At 42.3% G+C, this 13951-nt stretch overlaps 2 protein-coding genes across 2 annotated transcripts; both read right to left on the bottom strand.

Annotated features, from left to right (window-relative positions):
- Positions 1–1494: 1494 nt before the first annotated feature.
- LOC101159127 (olfactory receptor 2A12-like) lies at positions 1495–4657 on the bottom strand. The gene is made up of 3 exons (XM_020709199.2): positions 4111–4657; positions 1954–2180; positions 1495–1865 (listed from the first exon to the last, which is right to left on the bottom strand). Exons 1-3 carry the CDS (start codon positions 4530–4532, stop codon positions 1495–1497), a joined length of 1020 nt encoding a protein of 339 aa, XP_020564858.1. The 5' UTR covers positions 4533–4657.
- A 4112-nt stretch (positions 4658–8769) lies between these two features.
- On the bottom strand, positions 8770–12347 carry LOC110016441 (olfactory receptor 2A12-like). The gene is made up of 3 exons (XM_023962795.1): positions 11965–12347; positions 9493–9745; positions 8770–9461 (listed from the first exon to the last, which is right to left on the bottom strand). The coding sequence occupies exons 1-3, from the start codon at positions 12339–12341 to the stop codon at positions 9069–9071; spliced, it is 1023 nt and encodes a 340-aa protein (XP_023818563.1). The 5' UTR covers positions 12342–12347; the 3' UTR covers positions 8770–9068.
- Positions 12348–13951: the final 1604 nt, after the last annotated feature.

Raw genomic sequence — 13951 nt, 5'->3', positions numbered from 1 at the left:
AAAAAACTGTTGCTGGAATTTTGGCCCAATTCTTTCGGCCCACAGATTTTTTTTCTATCCAAGCCCTGAGCCGGCCCCCTTTGAATTGTCGGCCTGGGCAACCCTCAGTACTGCCCGTACCTAAAACCAGTACTGTGTACAAGTTACCATGGTGGAACACAAGCTCCCTGCTTCACTCCATTCTGATGCATCCCTTTGAGACAAACAGAGATCCATGAACGTCTTTGTTTTCCTCATTAAAGCTGGAATCTGGGTCAGAACTGCACGGATGGTTAGCTCAAACATTGCTCGCCATTTTTGTTGTACCAGTAATATTATGTTACGGTGTGAGGTGGTGTAAGCTAGCGGGAGAGCGTGTAAACAGACGGATGATGAGAAGGGGGCGGGGTTGCTCTGCACCAACACTCCCACCCACAATTTAGAGGTGAGTTCCTGATGAACTACTGTTGTGGTCATTATCATAGCACCCGCCCAACACAGAGCAGCATGGTCCCATCGAACACAGATTAATTTAAATCCTAAAAAAGGAAAAAGACCCTTGTTTTAAGTAAAATTATTGTGTTTTCCTGTCTGGCAAGATAAATAATTTTTTTCAAAAAACATTTCAATAGAACAGTTGAACAATTGAACAATTTATAAATGATAGTTCATGCATTTTACTTCAGATCTGACATGAAGCTGCTGAAAAGACAGAATGAGGCAGAAAAACAACAGAGCTTTTTGTTATGTTAATATAAACAATAGAATATTTGTTTTATGAATGCATGTTTACGTTTTTGGAAGGATTTTTACTGTTGGTGTTTTTGGAGTCGTCTCAGGTGATAATTGATTTGGTTCTTAATTTTTTATTTAATACTTGTGAATTTTACATTCCCACGAACAGGTTTTCAAAAATCAAACTTCTCTTTATTATGTTTCACAACATTAACTTTTATTTTATCTCACCTAAATTCATGAAAAGTAAAAATACAAGAACAGTTTCTACTTTGGTTCACAATAGGTTAATAAGTTAAGCTAGAACTTATAATATTTGATTTTTTGTGGGGGTTTCTTCACTTTCCCTTTTTATTTTTCTTAATATTTGAACCAAACATCAGTGGTTGTTAGTAAAGCTCAATAGAAATCCATTATTTCAGATTTTTCTCTGACTGACTGCAAACAAACAAAAACAAACTTTTTCCCCAATGTGTGAAATCGGAAAAACATACTTAATTCTGGTATGTACCACCTCATGGGTCTTTAACAAAGATACAATTTTTAGACATTTAGTTGTCAGAAGAAAAAAGAAATGTGAGAACCGTAGAATATAATTTTTGTAACTCTTTGTTCACAAACTCACTAAATAAAAAGCAATTACAGATACATTTGTCTTTATCAGGTTTATCTTCTTACATTATAGTAACCATAGCAGACTGTAACCAGACCTCTCTGCGAGGGTTCAATGCTTTATACATCACAACATTTGAAGCTTCTTATCTAATTTTAGGTCCACAATCATGATGTTCTAAAACCAAGCTGTTTTTTCTTGACCCATCCAAAGAAGTTCTGGATGATGCTGGTGCGCAGCTCTTTGCTGACCAAGCCATAGATGATGGGGTTGACAGCTGGAGGAAAGATGGTGATCATGATGCTACAGAACTTCCACATGTTTTTGGCGGTGGGGAACCTGAGGCTCACAATAACAATAAGTAGAGCTATCTGATAGAGGATGTATACCATGAGGTGGGACGAGCAGGTTTGAAAGGCCTTGCTTCGCACACTGCTGTCTGTTCTGCCTTGTTTCAAAGTAACAGTCAGGATTTTGATGTAGGAAAAAGCGATGATGACGAAGACTGCCGTGCTCAAAGACCAGGTCATGGAAAGTCCTGGAAATAATTGAAAGCTCATTAGTCAAGGATTGCAAACAAGAACCCGATGCTCTGATGCTAAGAGAGACGCACACGTCGCACAGACCGTAGACATTGTTGTCGGGGGTGGGGATGCAGGCCAGGTTCAGAATGCCGCGGTTGCTGCAGTACACATGCTGAATGGTTTTGCCGCACAGCGGCACGTTTAGGTGAAAGGAGAAGAGGATGGCAATGAGCACGAAGGCGACCAACCAGGCCAGAGCACAACAGAGATGCATCCGTGTCGACGTCATGATGGTCTGATATCTGAGCGGCTCGCACACAGCGACATACCTGCCAACAAACAGCATGTATGAATGAGAGCTTCCTGTAGGAAGACAACTCCGGTATGAGGTTGATTAGAACGAGCTACCTCAACCCAAAAGTCCAACTGAAAAACTCCAGTGTCCTGGTTCAATCCTTGACATTCTTGCAACTACCACAACCTTTTATCACAATTTACACAATTAATGTAATGCTAGTGGATTTTGTTGAGGAGAGAGGAGGCTTTGGACTATTGTGCATCATTTTATGTTACTTTTGTGTTTCATTTTCAAATCTACTTTTCTCCGTCTTACTTAGCTGATTCACCCTGTCAAAAAGTTTAAGTACGTCAAAGAGCATGTGTTATTTCAGACTTCTGGTGTTGAAGGGTTGATCTGAGAGTTACAGGTAATCGTCCACCTCTCACCGGGCATCTTGAGAACAGCAAAAAAAAGACTTTCTTTAGAACATTGTTTTGGTTTGAGAATCCAACTACTTCAGCCCCTTTCGACCTCAAACAATACGTTTTCTCACTAGAGAAGAGTCACTTCATCTCTCAATTAGGGCTGTCAGGAGATTCATTTTTGTGTGTGATTTATTCATGCGACCAGTAATTAATTCATCAAATTAATCTATTTTTAAGCTTAACTACTTTTAACATAATACTTGCTGTAAAAAGCCTCATTCTGAGATATTTGTGGCATTGTGTCACAAAAAAAATGGCTTTATGAAGTTTTCCTGATATAACACCACTAACGGGGAGTTTTCTCGGTCTCGAACAATTGAAAAATAAAAATAAAACACAAAACAAAACATCAGGTCCAGAAAGCTTAAATTTGACCCCTAAAAAACAGCAGAAACAATTTTCTGAGCAAACCAAAAAATACTGACCAAAAAAACCAAAATCAGTACGATAATATATGTAGACATATTTTATTCCACAGTTTATTGTCCCATACAATCAGTTCTCAATGAACCCCATTACTTCATGATAAAGAACACCTTGTCAGACTTTATCCTTTACATAGATGGATAATAGCCGTGGATTAGTTCTGTGAAGACATTCATTCTTATTTACTTGTTTGTTTGTACACATATTTAATTTACACTTGATTATCTTGAAGAAAGACCATGAAGCAGCATAAAGCAACATGTTTACTGGTTGTTTATCATTACGGTAAGGTTCAAATGTAGTACAAAAAGGGCGGGGCCTGTCCACACACACACTCAAATGTTATCAACACACCTGCTGGCTGAAAGAAAGAAAAAAAACGTCCACATGTCAACATGTACACAAAACAGATAGTGTTCACACACGCATACTTATGCCTTTAAACCAACTAGTGTGAAATATTTCAGTCATTCAATCATGCAAACTGTTAGTGCAAAGGTGAGCTAACACCTGTGCTCAGGTGAGTGTTTATGGTTTTCTAAAATGGACGGTGGAACGTGACAAGAAGGAAGGAGAGTGCCCAGCCATCCCCACACCAAGATACCCGCCGCATCAGCAGCGGCAGCCGGAACCCCCAACGCCACACGGCAACAGGCAGGGAACAACTGCCACCCGGGCGACCCAGCCCGCCACCAGGGCCAGCAGGACCGCCGCGAGGCCCCCAGAGCCAGAGAGCCGGGAGGCACGGGGGGAAAGAGAGCGCCGCCCCAGCCCAACCAGGAGGGCAGCCCCGAATTATAACTTCCAAATGCAGAGTATAAGGGCACGAAAAGAGAATAAACATCAAAACTACAAACACACTTTTGATGTGGCTTTACTAAGCTCAACGTTCAAAAGTTAAAAATGACTTACAAGTAGACATTCTCAAAGTTTTCCTGATAAATCTCACTTTGGGGGTGTCAGAAACTGATGAAGAGCATGAGACAGAAAAGCAGAGCTCTGTTCGTGTTAGTATGAGAACAGCAACAGATGAGATGCATCTGGGAGGAGTTCACCTGAGGAGCTTACCTATCATAAGCCATCGCACCCAGGATGGTCTGCACGGCCACGCCGTAGAAGTGGATGCAGAAGGCCTGGCTGATGGCTGCTGGGTAAATGATCTTCTTCTGACCCATCAGAAAATCCATCATGAGGTGAGGCAGCACCGCCGTGGCTCCCATCAGATCACACACCACCAGGTGACAGATCATCACAAACATGGGTCTGTGCAGCTTCTTGTCCAGGATGATGACACACGCCACCACCCCGTTACCCAGCAGCACCAGCATGTAGACCAGCAGAGCCAGGAGGAAGAAGAAAGGCCCGGAGCCTGGAAGAATATCAAAGCCCTCGATTTCAAAGACAATGGGCTGTTGGAGAGGAACCAGCATGGTTTGGTTGTTCATCCAGGGTAGCAGAGCTCTGTGGAGGACAGGCAGACACATAAACATGCAGCAGCAGGTCACCTGAAAGAGCAAACGGAGCAGCTCCTTCCATGCATAGAAAAACACAGTACCTCCAGGACATACAGCAGGACGTCAATGAGGCTGAAGCAAATAGTCTCATCCAGTTGTTTGCAGCTGAAGGTGAAGATCACATCATTGAACTCATCTAGACGGTGTCTTGGTGGTGCGGGCCCTCTGCAACGGGGGCCGCGTTCCTGGGCACGGCGGTCCTTTCTCCACGCAGGGAGAGGGAACCCTGAGCTCTGTGGCAAGAGTCATTGTGGTGTGGGTTGTGGTCCGTGCCCTCGAGCCCCGGCCTTCTCCAAAATTCCAACTGTGATTGAGCCTGGTTGGGTCTTGTTTACAACACTCTTTATGGGCCCCCACTTCTCTTGGACACCCCCCCCCCCCCATTCTCCCCTGTCTAACATCCTTTTTTCTTCTTCCCTCCTGAAAACCATGGAAGACCAACCGACATTGTGTCTGACTGGGGCCTACAGTTCATCTCGCAGTTATGGAAGGCTTTCTGCTCTGCCCTAGGAGCCACCATCAGCCTCTCTTTGGGCTATCATCCACAATGTAACGGTCAAGCAGGCTAATCAGGAGTTGGAGGCGGCGCTCGGTTGCTTAGATGTTCATAACACCTCGGACTGGTCTACTTACCTGGTGTGGATAGAGTACGCCCACAACTCTCACCCCTAATCTGCCACAGGTATCTCTCCATTCGAGGCCTCCCTTGGGTACCTACCACCTTTGTTTCCGTCGCAGGAAGTCGATTTGGTGATGCCCTCGGTCCAACAGCACCTCCAGCGATGCAGGCGCAGCTGGAGTCAGACCAGGGTGGCTGTCCTCCGCACTAAGGAGAACAACTACCACCCTATGTCAAATTGACACAGGGTGGTAGGACCCACGTACTAACCCGGTCAAAGGGTCTGGCTCTCGTCCAGGAACATACCCATCCAGTCCACCTTTCGGAAACTCGCCCCCCGGTTCATGGGACCGTATGAAATCAACAAGGTCATAAATCCCTCCTGTGTCTGTCTCCGTTTGCCTGCGGCCCTCAAGATCCATCCTTCATTTCACGTTTCCCATATTAAACCTGTCCAGGAGATGCCGCTTTGTCCGCCTTCCATTGCCCCACCTCACACCCGTATCATTGATGGCGCCCCCGCCTTCACTGTTAGTCGGGTTTTGGACGTCCATTGTCAGGGTCACCAGTTCCTTGTGGATTGGGAGGGTTATGGACCTGAGGAACGTTCGTGGATCTCCCGTTCTCTCATCCTCGACCCTCCTTTATTGACGACTTCTACCGGGTCCATGCTGTCATGGTACCTCCGGGAGTCCTCTCCTCCCCCCTCCCTTCTCGGCTCTTCCTCCACAGATTGGACCCAGCTGTCCGCACTTCCCTCATCAACCCTCCAGTATTTAAGATGACCTTGTTCCAGTATTCATCGCCAGTTCGTTGCCGACTATGGTGCAGTACCTGGTCTCTTGTGTATATTTGTTTACCAAGTTATTCTCTCGTTTTATCAAGTCAAGTAACCAAACTATCATTCCTGTCATCAGAAACTTCATCCACCACAAGTGCCGACCTGGGTACATTATCAAGCTCCTGACTATTAAATGCACCTCGCCTTCCAGACCTTCAGCCACGCCATCTCTCCACGACACGCTACGCCTCGCCTCGTTACCTGCTAACTCCATCTCACCTGCCTCTTCACAACAGTGTTTGCAACACGCAAAGGAGTACCTTTTGGTCCACTCCTCGTCTCCACTGTCTCCACAGATCTCCTCGTCAACACCCAAGAACAAAATAAAACTCTTTCTCAGCCAAGTCCTCATGCGTGATCATTCCGGGTTCCAGCGACTGGGTCTATTCTAGTCATAACCTATCATGACACCTTCCCCCTAATTAATGAATCCATACTAATGATAATAAATACCTCTCTGGAAACAGGTTATGTGTCACAGTCCTTTAAATGTGCACTTGTTAAACCTCTTCTGGTGCTCTGTCTGATCAGATAGTCTCCCTGGATGGCATAAGTATAGCCTCCAATTCCACAGTTAGAAACCTAGAGGTTTTATTTGACCAGGATTTATCATTTACAGTAAGGCTCACATATCTCAGGTGTGTAAAACTGCATTTTTTTCACCTGCAGAATATGGCTAAGATCCGAAATATACTTTCTAAAAGTGATGCTGAAAAACTCATCCATGCAGTAATCCATCTAGGCTGGATTACTGTAATTCTTTGTTAGCAGCATGTCCTTAGAGTTCCTTAAGAAGTCAGACCACGTTTTTCGCAAAATGCAGGACTGCTTGTGATTCCTAGAATTAGTAAAAGTACAGTTGGAGGTAGAGCGTTTAGTCACCAAGTCCCTGTTTTATGGAATAAGCTTCCAGCTCATGTAAGAGAGGCAGACACAGTTTCTACATTCAAAGTTAGACGGAAAACATTCCTCTTTGGACAGGCTTATTGTCAGACTAGCTAGTATTCAGAGAATATTTACCGTACTGTTCATTTGTTTTAATTAACAGTAACAGGAACAATAAAGTTGTTATCAGGCTGCTAGAAGTTTGAAGCTGGGGAAACTATGGTGCACTGGGTGTCACGGTTTTAGGTTTCTTTGCCTTTATGTTCTAGTTGTTTTATGTTCGGGCCTGTTTGAGTTACTTCTTGTTTTATTTTGTAGCATTTCCTGTTTTGTTGCTGTCTCAAGTTTTACCTTTCCCCATCAGTCCTGAGTGTTTCCACCTGTGTCTTGTTCCCTTGTATGTATTTAAGTCTTGTCTTTCCCTTCCTCCTGTGCTGGTCCATATTCTCCTCTTCCCCAGTTTTGCGTGTTAAGTGTTTCGAGTTTCGAGTTGTGGTTTGCCTGCTTTTGCAGTGGTTTTTGGTTTCCTTAGTTTAGTTATTAAAGCTCCTGTTTCCCTGCAACCTCCTGCCTCCTCTCCTCTCTGCACCTGGGTACTCCCTCATCCTCTCCCCGTAACACTGGGGTTCTGTCCTCTATTCTCGCCTACTTCTACTCTCCTTCTTTCGTACATTCTTGATCATTTATTATCATTTAGTTCTCCATGCCTCTGTTTGGTGCAGTGCGATTCATGTACTGTCCCTCTTTCCAGTGCTTCCAGACTCCAGTTGTCTCATCCGTGCTCCTTTAATTGACTGTGTGCCTTGTTTCTGGCTTGCCTCTACTACTGCTCCTGCACCTACACCTGGTTGTGGATCCTGTCTCCGGCTCGTCTTGCACCCACAGCCGTCCCCCAACTTCATCTGAAAGAAGATCATTTGCTGGACTTTAAATATGTAGTTGTAGGGTTAGATAACTTAATTCTTCTCTATGAGTTCTGGTACATCGCCTGTGCATCCTGGGGAAGGAATCCCTCCTTCATGTGGGCACCCTTGAGGTTTCTTCATTTTTTTCCGGAATCCGTTTTTTTTAGGAGTTTTTCCTCACCATGAAGGGGGGTCTAAGAGCAGGGATGCCAGTTTAGTTAAGTCTACTTAGTTAAAGTTTAGTATTATCTTATTGAATTCTATGCATTTATGATCCTTTTTTATTGTATGTTTACCTTACAATTACCTGTACGAAGCCCATTGAGACGACTGTTGTTGTAAATTTTGGGCTATACAAATAAAATTGAATTGAATTGAGTTGAACCTGCTGAATCCTCTTTGAGGTGACAGGGTTGCTGCAGCCAAACCCAGCTACCGTTAAGGGAAGGCAGGGTATAGCCTAGAGGTGAGAAAACTACAGCATATAGGATTTTTACTCTTACTTTTACCTTGGTTTTGGAGTCTTCTCAGGAGCAATTTGATTGCTTAATGTATTATTTTATTCCTTTTAAATGTTATATTCACACAAACAGGTTTTCAAAAATCAAACTTCTCCTTATTATGTTTCACAAGATGAACTATAATTTTTAATCTCATCTCATAAAAATACAAGAACAATTTCTGCTTTTGTACATGATAGAGTAATAAGTTCAGATAGAACTTATTACATTTGGTTTTTAGGTGGGTTTTTTTTCCCTTTCCCTTTTTTATTGTTCTTAATATTTGAACAAAACATCAGTGGTTGTTAGTAAAGCTCAATAGGAATCCATTATTACAGTTTTTTTCTGACTACATACAAGCAAAAACTAACTTTTTACCCCATGTGTAAAATCGGAAAAACATTCCTTAATTCTGGTACAGTATGTACCACCTCATGGGTCTTTAACAGAGATACAATTTGGTAGACATTTAGACATTTAGTTGTCAGAAGAAAAGCAATTTGAGAATTTTAGAATATAATTTTTGTAACTCTTTGTTCACAAACTCAGAAAGCCGCTCCTACACATCTTTAGGTGCTTCATCTGTAATTAATGCTTAGTTTTAGGAGCAATAAAAAGCAATTACAGATACATTTGCCTTCATCAGGTTTATCCTCTTACATTATAGTAACCATAGCAGACTGTAACCAGACTTCTCTGCGAGGGTTCAATGCTTTATACATCACAACATTTGAAGCTTCTTCACTAATTTTAGGTCCACAATTATGATGTTCTAAAACCAAGCTGTTTTTTCTTGACCCATCCAAAGAAGTTCTGGATGATGCTGGTGCGCAGCTCTTTGCTGACCAAGCCATAGATGATGGGGTTGACAGCTGGAGGAAAGATGGTGATCATGATGCTACAGAACTTCCACATGTTTTTGGCGGTGGGGAACCTGAGGCTCACAATAACAATAAGTAGAGCTATCTGATAGAGGATGTATACCATGAGGTGGGACGAGCAGGTTTGAAAGGCCTTGCTTCGCACACTGCTGTCCGTTCTGCCTTGTTTCAAAGTAACAGTCAGGATTTTGATGTAAGAAAAAGCGATGATGACGAAGACTGCCGTGCTCAAAGACCAGGTCATGGAAAGTCCTGGAAATAATTGAAAGCTCATTAGTCAATTATTGCAAACAAGAACCCGATGCTCTGATGCTAAGAGAGACGCACAGACCGTAGAGGTTGTTGTCGGGGGTGGGGATGCAGGCCAGGTTCAGAATGCCGCGGTTGCTGCAGTACACATGCTGAATGGTTTTGCCGCACAGCGGCACGTTTAGGTGAAAGGAGAAGAGGATGGCAATGAGCACGAAGGCGACCAACCAGGCCAGAGCACAACAGAGATGCATCCGTGTCGACGTCATGATGGTCTGATACCTGAGCGGCTCGCACACAGCAACATACCTGCCAACAAACAGCATGTATGAATGATAGCTTCCTGTAGGAAGACAACTCCGGTATGAGGTTGATTAGAACGAGCTACCTCAACCCAAAAGTCCAACTGAAGTCCAACACAACACAGAACAAAAAACAGAAAAAACTCTTTAAACAAAACATTGTCTTGTTTTGAGATCCCAGCTAAACTAAAACTACTTCAGCCCCTTTCAACCTCACTTCATCTCTTAACTAGTGCTGCCAGGAGATTCATTTTTGTGCGTGATTATTTAATCGTAACTAGTAATTAATTCATTGAAGAAATAATTTTTGGAGCAATCCAAAAAATGCTGACCACAAACTTCTGATCAGTACCATAATATATGTAGACATATTTTATTCCACAGTTTATTGTCCCATACAATCAGTTCTCTATGAACCCCATTCTTTCATGATAAGGAACACCTCGTCAGACATTATCCTTCACATAGATAGATAATAGCTATGGATTAGTTCAGTGAAGATGTTCGTGGACACAGCGTTACACAGACACAAAGACCTGAGAGCAATGTTACAGGCATTTCCAGCTGAGTTCAAATAAAACGTTCATGCAAGTAAACAGTTAGACCTTTGTTTCTTATATTTGATAACATGACAATCATTATAGATTAAAAATGAGACTAACACAATAAAAAATGTATATTGCGCTAATTTTTCTGTGATAAATTAATCACGATTAACATGATAATTTGACACCCCTAATCTCAACAGCCAGTTTTGGCATCTGGGGATCTTTCATTGATGTGTTTTTTAATTTATTGATTGATGGATCGATTGACATTATTAATTTATTCAACTGTTATTAATCAAGGCAGGAAAGATTAAGGACAACATTCTCATTTAAAACTGTGGCTTAGAGAAAGGCAAGGCCTTTTGAGAAAGGTGACCTGAACATCGAGGCCTGAGACTCGAACGCAGCTGAACCCCACAGACTCCCCTAAAGGTGGTGAACCCACAGGAGGGCAAACTTTTATTTAGTATGAGCAAAAATAGTAAAGTGATTTAAAAATTGTATTATTCTGGGTAAAAGGCATGATAAATAGTAGATTGTGAATAACTTCACTTATATATATTAAATAACATATGTAACGAATAATCGATTAATCAATTTATGTAACCAGATTGAGCTGTCTGAAGCTAGTTGTTAATCGAATCAAATTAAGTTGACTTAACCCATTTTAAAATCATCTCAAAATGAAATAAATAAATTAGAACAATATTGGAAATTGCCATTTCGATTGAGACATGGTAGGTTTATTTTACTAAAATGTAAAATAACTAGATACATCAAGGCAGACAACACATCTGTGATGTCATCAAAAACTGATCAACCATCATTTCAGTCCAATGTGTGGAAATACTTTGAATTTAGAAAGTCATGTGACCATACAGTGTGCTAGAATATTCTAAGAATGTTCCCTTTGGATTCTTTGGATGTGGAAAAACAACAGTGGGCTGAACTTTAGGAAACCAAAATGTGAATGGATTTGACATTCATTGTTGTTCACTTGTTTGTTTGGACACATATTTTATTTACACTTGATTATCTTGAAGAAATACAAGGAATCTGGAAAACTTCACTGTTTCTACCAGCTATTTTTCTCTGAGTCACACTGGTGGAAGTTTTAGCTGAAGGAGTTCACCTAAAAAATGTAATGTATTCAAAAGATAAACACAAGTGCAGGAATTTGATTCTTTTTGAAATAACACAAGTCTGAATGATCTCTGTGGCCAAACGTTTTCTGATGTTCTTTGCTCTCAAAAAGCTCAATGTTTTGAAGAATCTGAATCCATGACCTAAACAAGACAAAATTTAGCAAAACAATTTGAATCACAACTTGAAAATAGAAAAACAACCCATATTTAATTCTTACCAGATGTGATATTCCTGTATCCTAATTATAACTTCCAAATGCAGATTTCTGAGTATGAGGTCATAAGAATGGAATGAATATCACAACTACAAACACACTTTTGATGTGGCCAAATTAAGCTCCATGTTTAAAAGTCAAAAATTACTTAAAAGTAGACATTCTTCATTTTTTCCTGATAAATTTAAAAATGATTGAGGCATTCTTACTCTGGGGGTGTTAGAAACTGATGAGGCACAAAGCAAAGCTCTCTTCGTGTTAGCATGAGAACAGAGGCAGATGAGCTGCATCTGGGAGGAGTTCACCTGAGGAGCTTACCTGTCATAAGCCATCGCACCCAGGATGGTCTGCACAGCCGTGCCGTAGACGTGGATGCAGAAGGCCTGGCTGATGGCTGCTGGGTAAATGATCTTCTTCTGACCCATCAGAAAATCCATCATGAGGTGAGGCAGCACCGCCGTGGCTCCCATCAGATCACACACCACCAGGTGACAGATCATCACAAACATGGGTCTGTGCAGCTTCTTGTCCAGGACGATGACACACGCCACCACCCCGTTACCCAGCAGCACCAGCATGTAGACCAGCAGAGCCAGGAGGAAGAAGAAAGGCCCGGAGCCTGGAAGAATATCAAAGCCCTCGATTTCAAAGACAATGGGCTGTTGGAGAGGAACCAGCATGGTTTGGTTGTTCATCCAGGGTAGCAGAGATCTGTGGAGGACAGGCAGACACATAAACATGTAGCAGCAGGTCACCTGAAAGAGCAAACAGAGCAGCTCCTTCCATGCACAGAAAAACACAGTACATCCAGGACATACAGCAGGACGTCAATGAGGCTAAAGCAACAGGCTGAAGCAACGGCTCTCATCCAGTTGTTTACAGCTAAAGGTGAAGATCACAGCATTGAACTCATCTGGATGGAGTCTCTGCTGTCAGATCAATGTCTGTTGACCCTCACTTCATGCCCTTTTACCCCCTTGTCATGCAAGCTCCACCCTCAACCCAAAGGAAAAGGAACCACATATACCTTCATGTCTTAACACAAACACACACACGTCTGTTTCACATAAACTCTGTGAATGCAGACATAACAATGTGTATGTCACGCAAACCTGTCCCACACAGACACAGTAAAGGTTTGAAGACATTTGAGAGCATCGACCATTTAAAATTCTTCATAGAACTAAGAAAGTGAAACCTCTATTAGTCATTGAGTTAACCTGAATAGTTTATTTCAAACACTGATGTGAAGATCAGAGCTTGTCAGGGTATACCTGTGTGAAAGAATTTGTTCCATTCTTTTGCTCTACTTGATGAAATAGAAAAGTTAAACATTCTTTGCAATCTGAAGCACTGTTCTCTCTAAGCTGCGCGCCTGAGCAATTGGATACTGCTGACACGGTCTCCGCGCACAGAAAATCACAAAAAAATCGAACCTGAATTGAAAATAGAATTAACACATCGAAATTCCTTTTGCGCTATTTTTCAATGTGAGTCAGTGTGTGTGACCAGTGACCGACTGCTCCAAACACTGATGCGGTTCACATACGTAATGACGCAGCTAATCAACGTCATTGACAGGCTCCTTACATGCCACGACCAGTGCTTTGCAGGGAAGATCCGTTTGCATTGACCATTTATTACGATGGTAAAATGAACGGGCAGTGGCACGTCCTCTTACCAAGCCAAAGTAAAAAAGACATGTGATTCTTTTAAGAGAGAATGGCTGTCAGAGTATGTGCAAACAGAAGGAAAATCTGTGAAACTGGGTGAATCTTTTTCATACATATGTCTTGCTCTGCAGAACATGCTGCAAAATAGCAAGCGAGTTTTAGGCGGGGAAAGTGTGGACGACATGGAAGCTAGACTACCTCACTCCAGTAGGAGGACCTTCATACCCATTTTGAAAAGAGACAGGGGTTTTCGACTGGGACAATCTGTGCACTTAAATTAAAGTCTTATTACAGAAACGTAAATGTGATAATGAATCTTTTAATAAACATTAACTTGGATCGATGCAATGCCAGCATGACCTTAGTGCGCAGGTCTGATGTTGCTCATAGTGGTCCATCGGACTGCTCACGGAGTTTGTGTGTTTGCTCAGACTTGTGAAAATTTAGAGCAGGGGTGGGCAAACTACGGCCCACGGGCTGGATCCGGCCCACCTCCATGATTGGTCTGGCCCATTGAACAATATCAGAGACCCATAGTCTTTTTATATATCTGGCCACACGATCAAGACCCGCATAGAACATGACATTTTATTCCACTATTCTGCAGTCTGTGCTCCAGCCTGAAACCCTCT

Source organism: Oryzias latipes, chromosome 14, assembly GCF_002234675.1.
Source record: "Oryzias latipes chromosome 14, ASM223467v1".
NCBI classification, from domain to species: domain Eukaryota; kingdom Metazoa; phylum Chordata; class Actinopteri; order Beloniformes; family Adrianichthyidae; genus Oryzias; species Oryzias latipes.
Note: the sequence above shows the minus strand (reverse complement) of the source record. Positions and strands in the feature narration are given on the sequence as shown.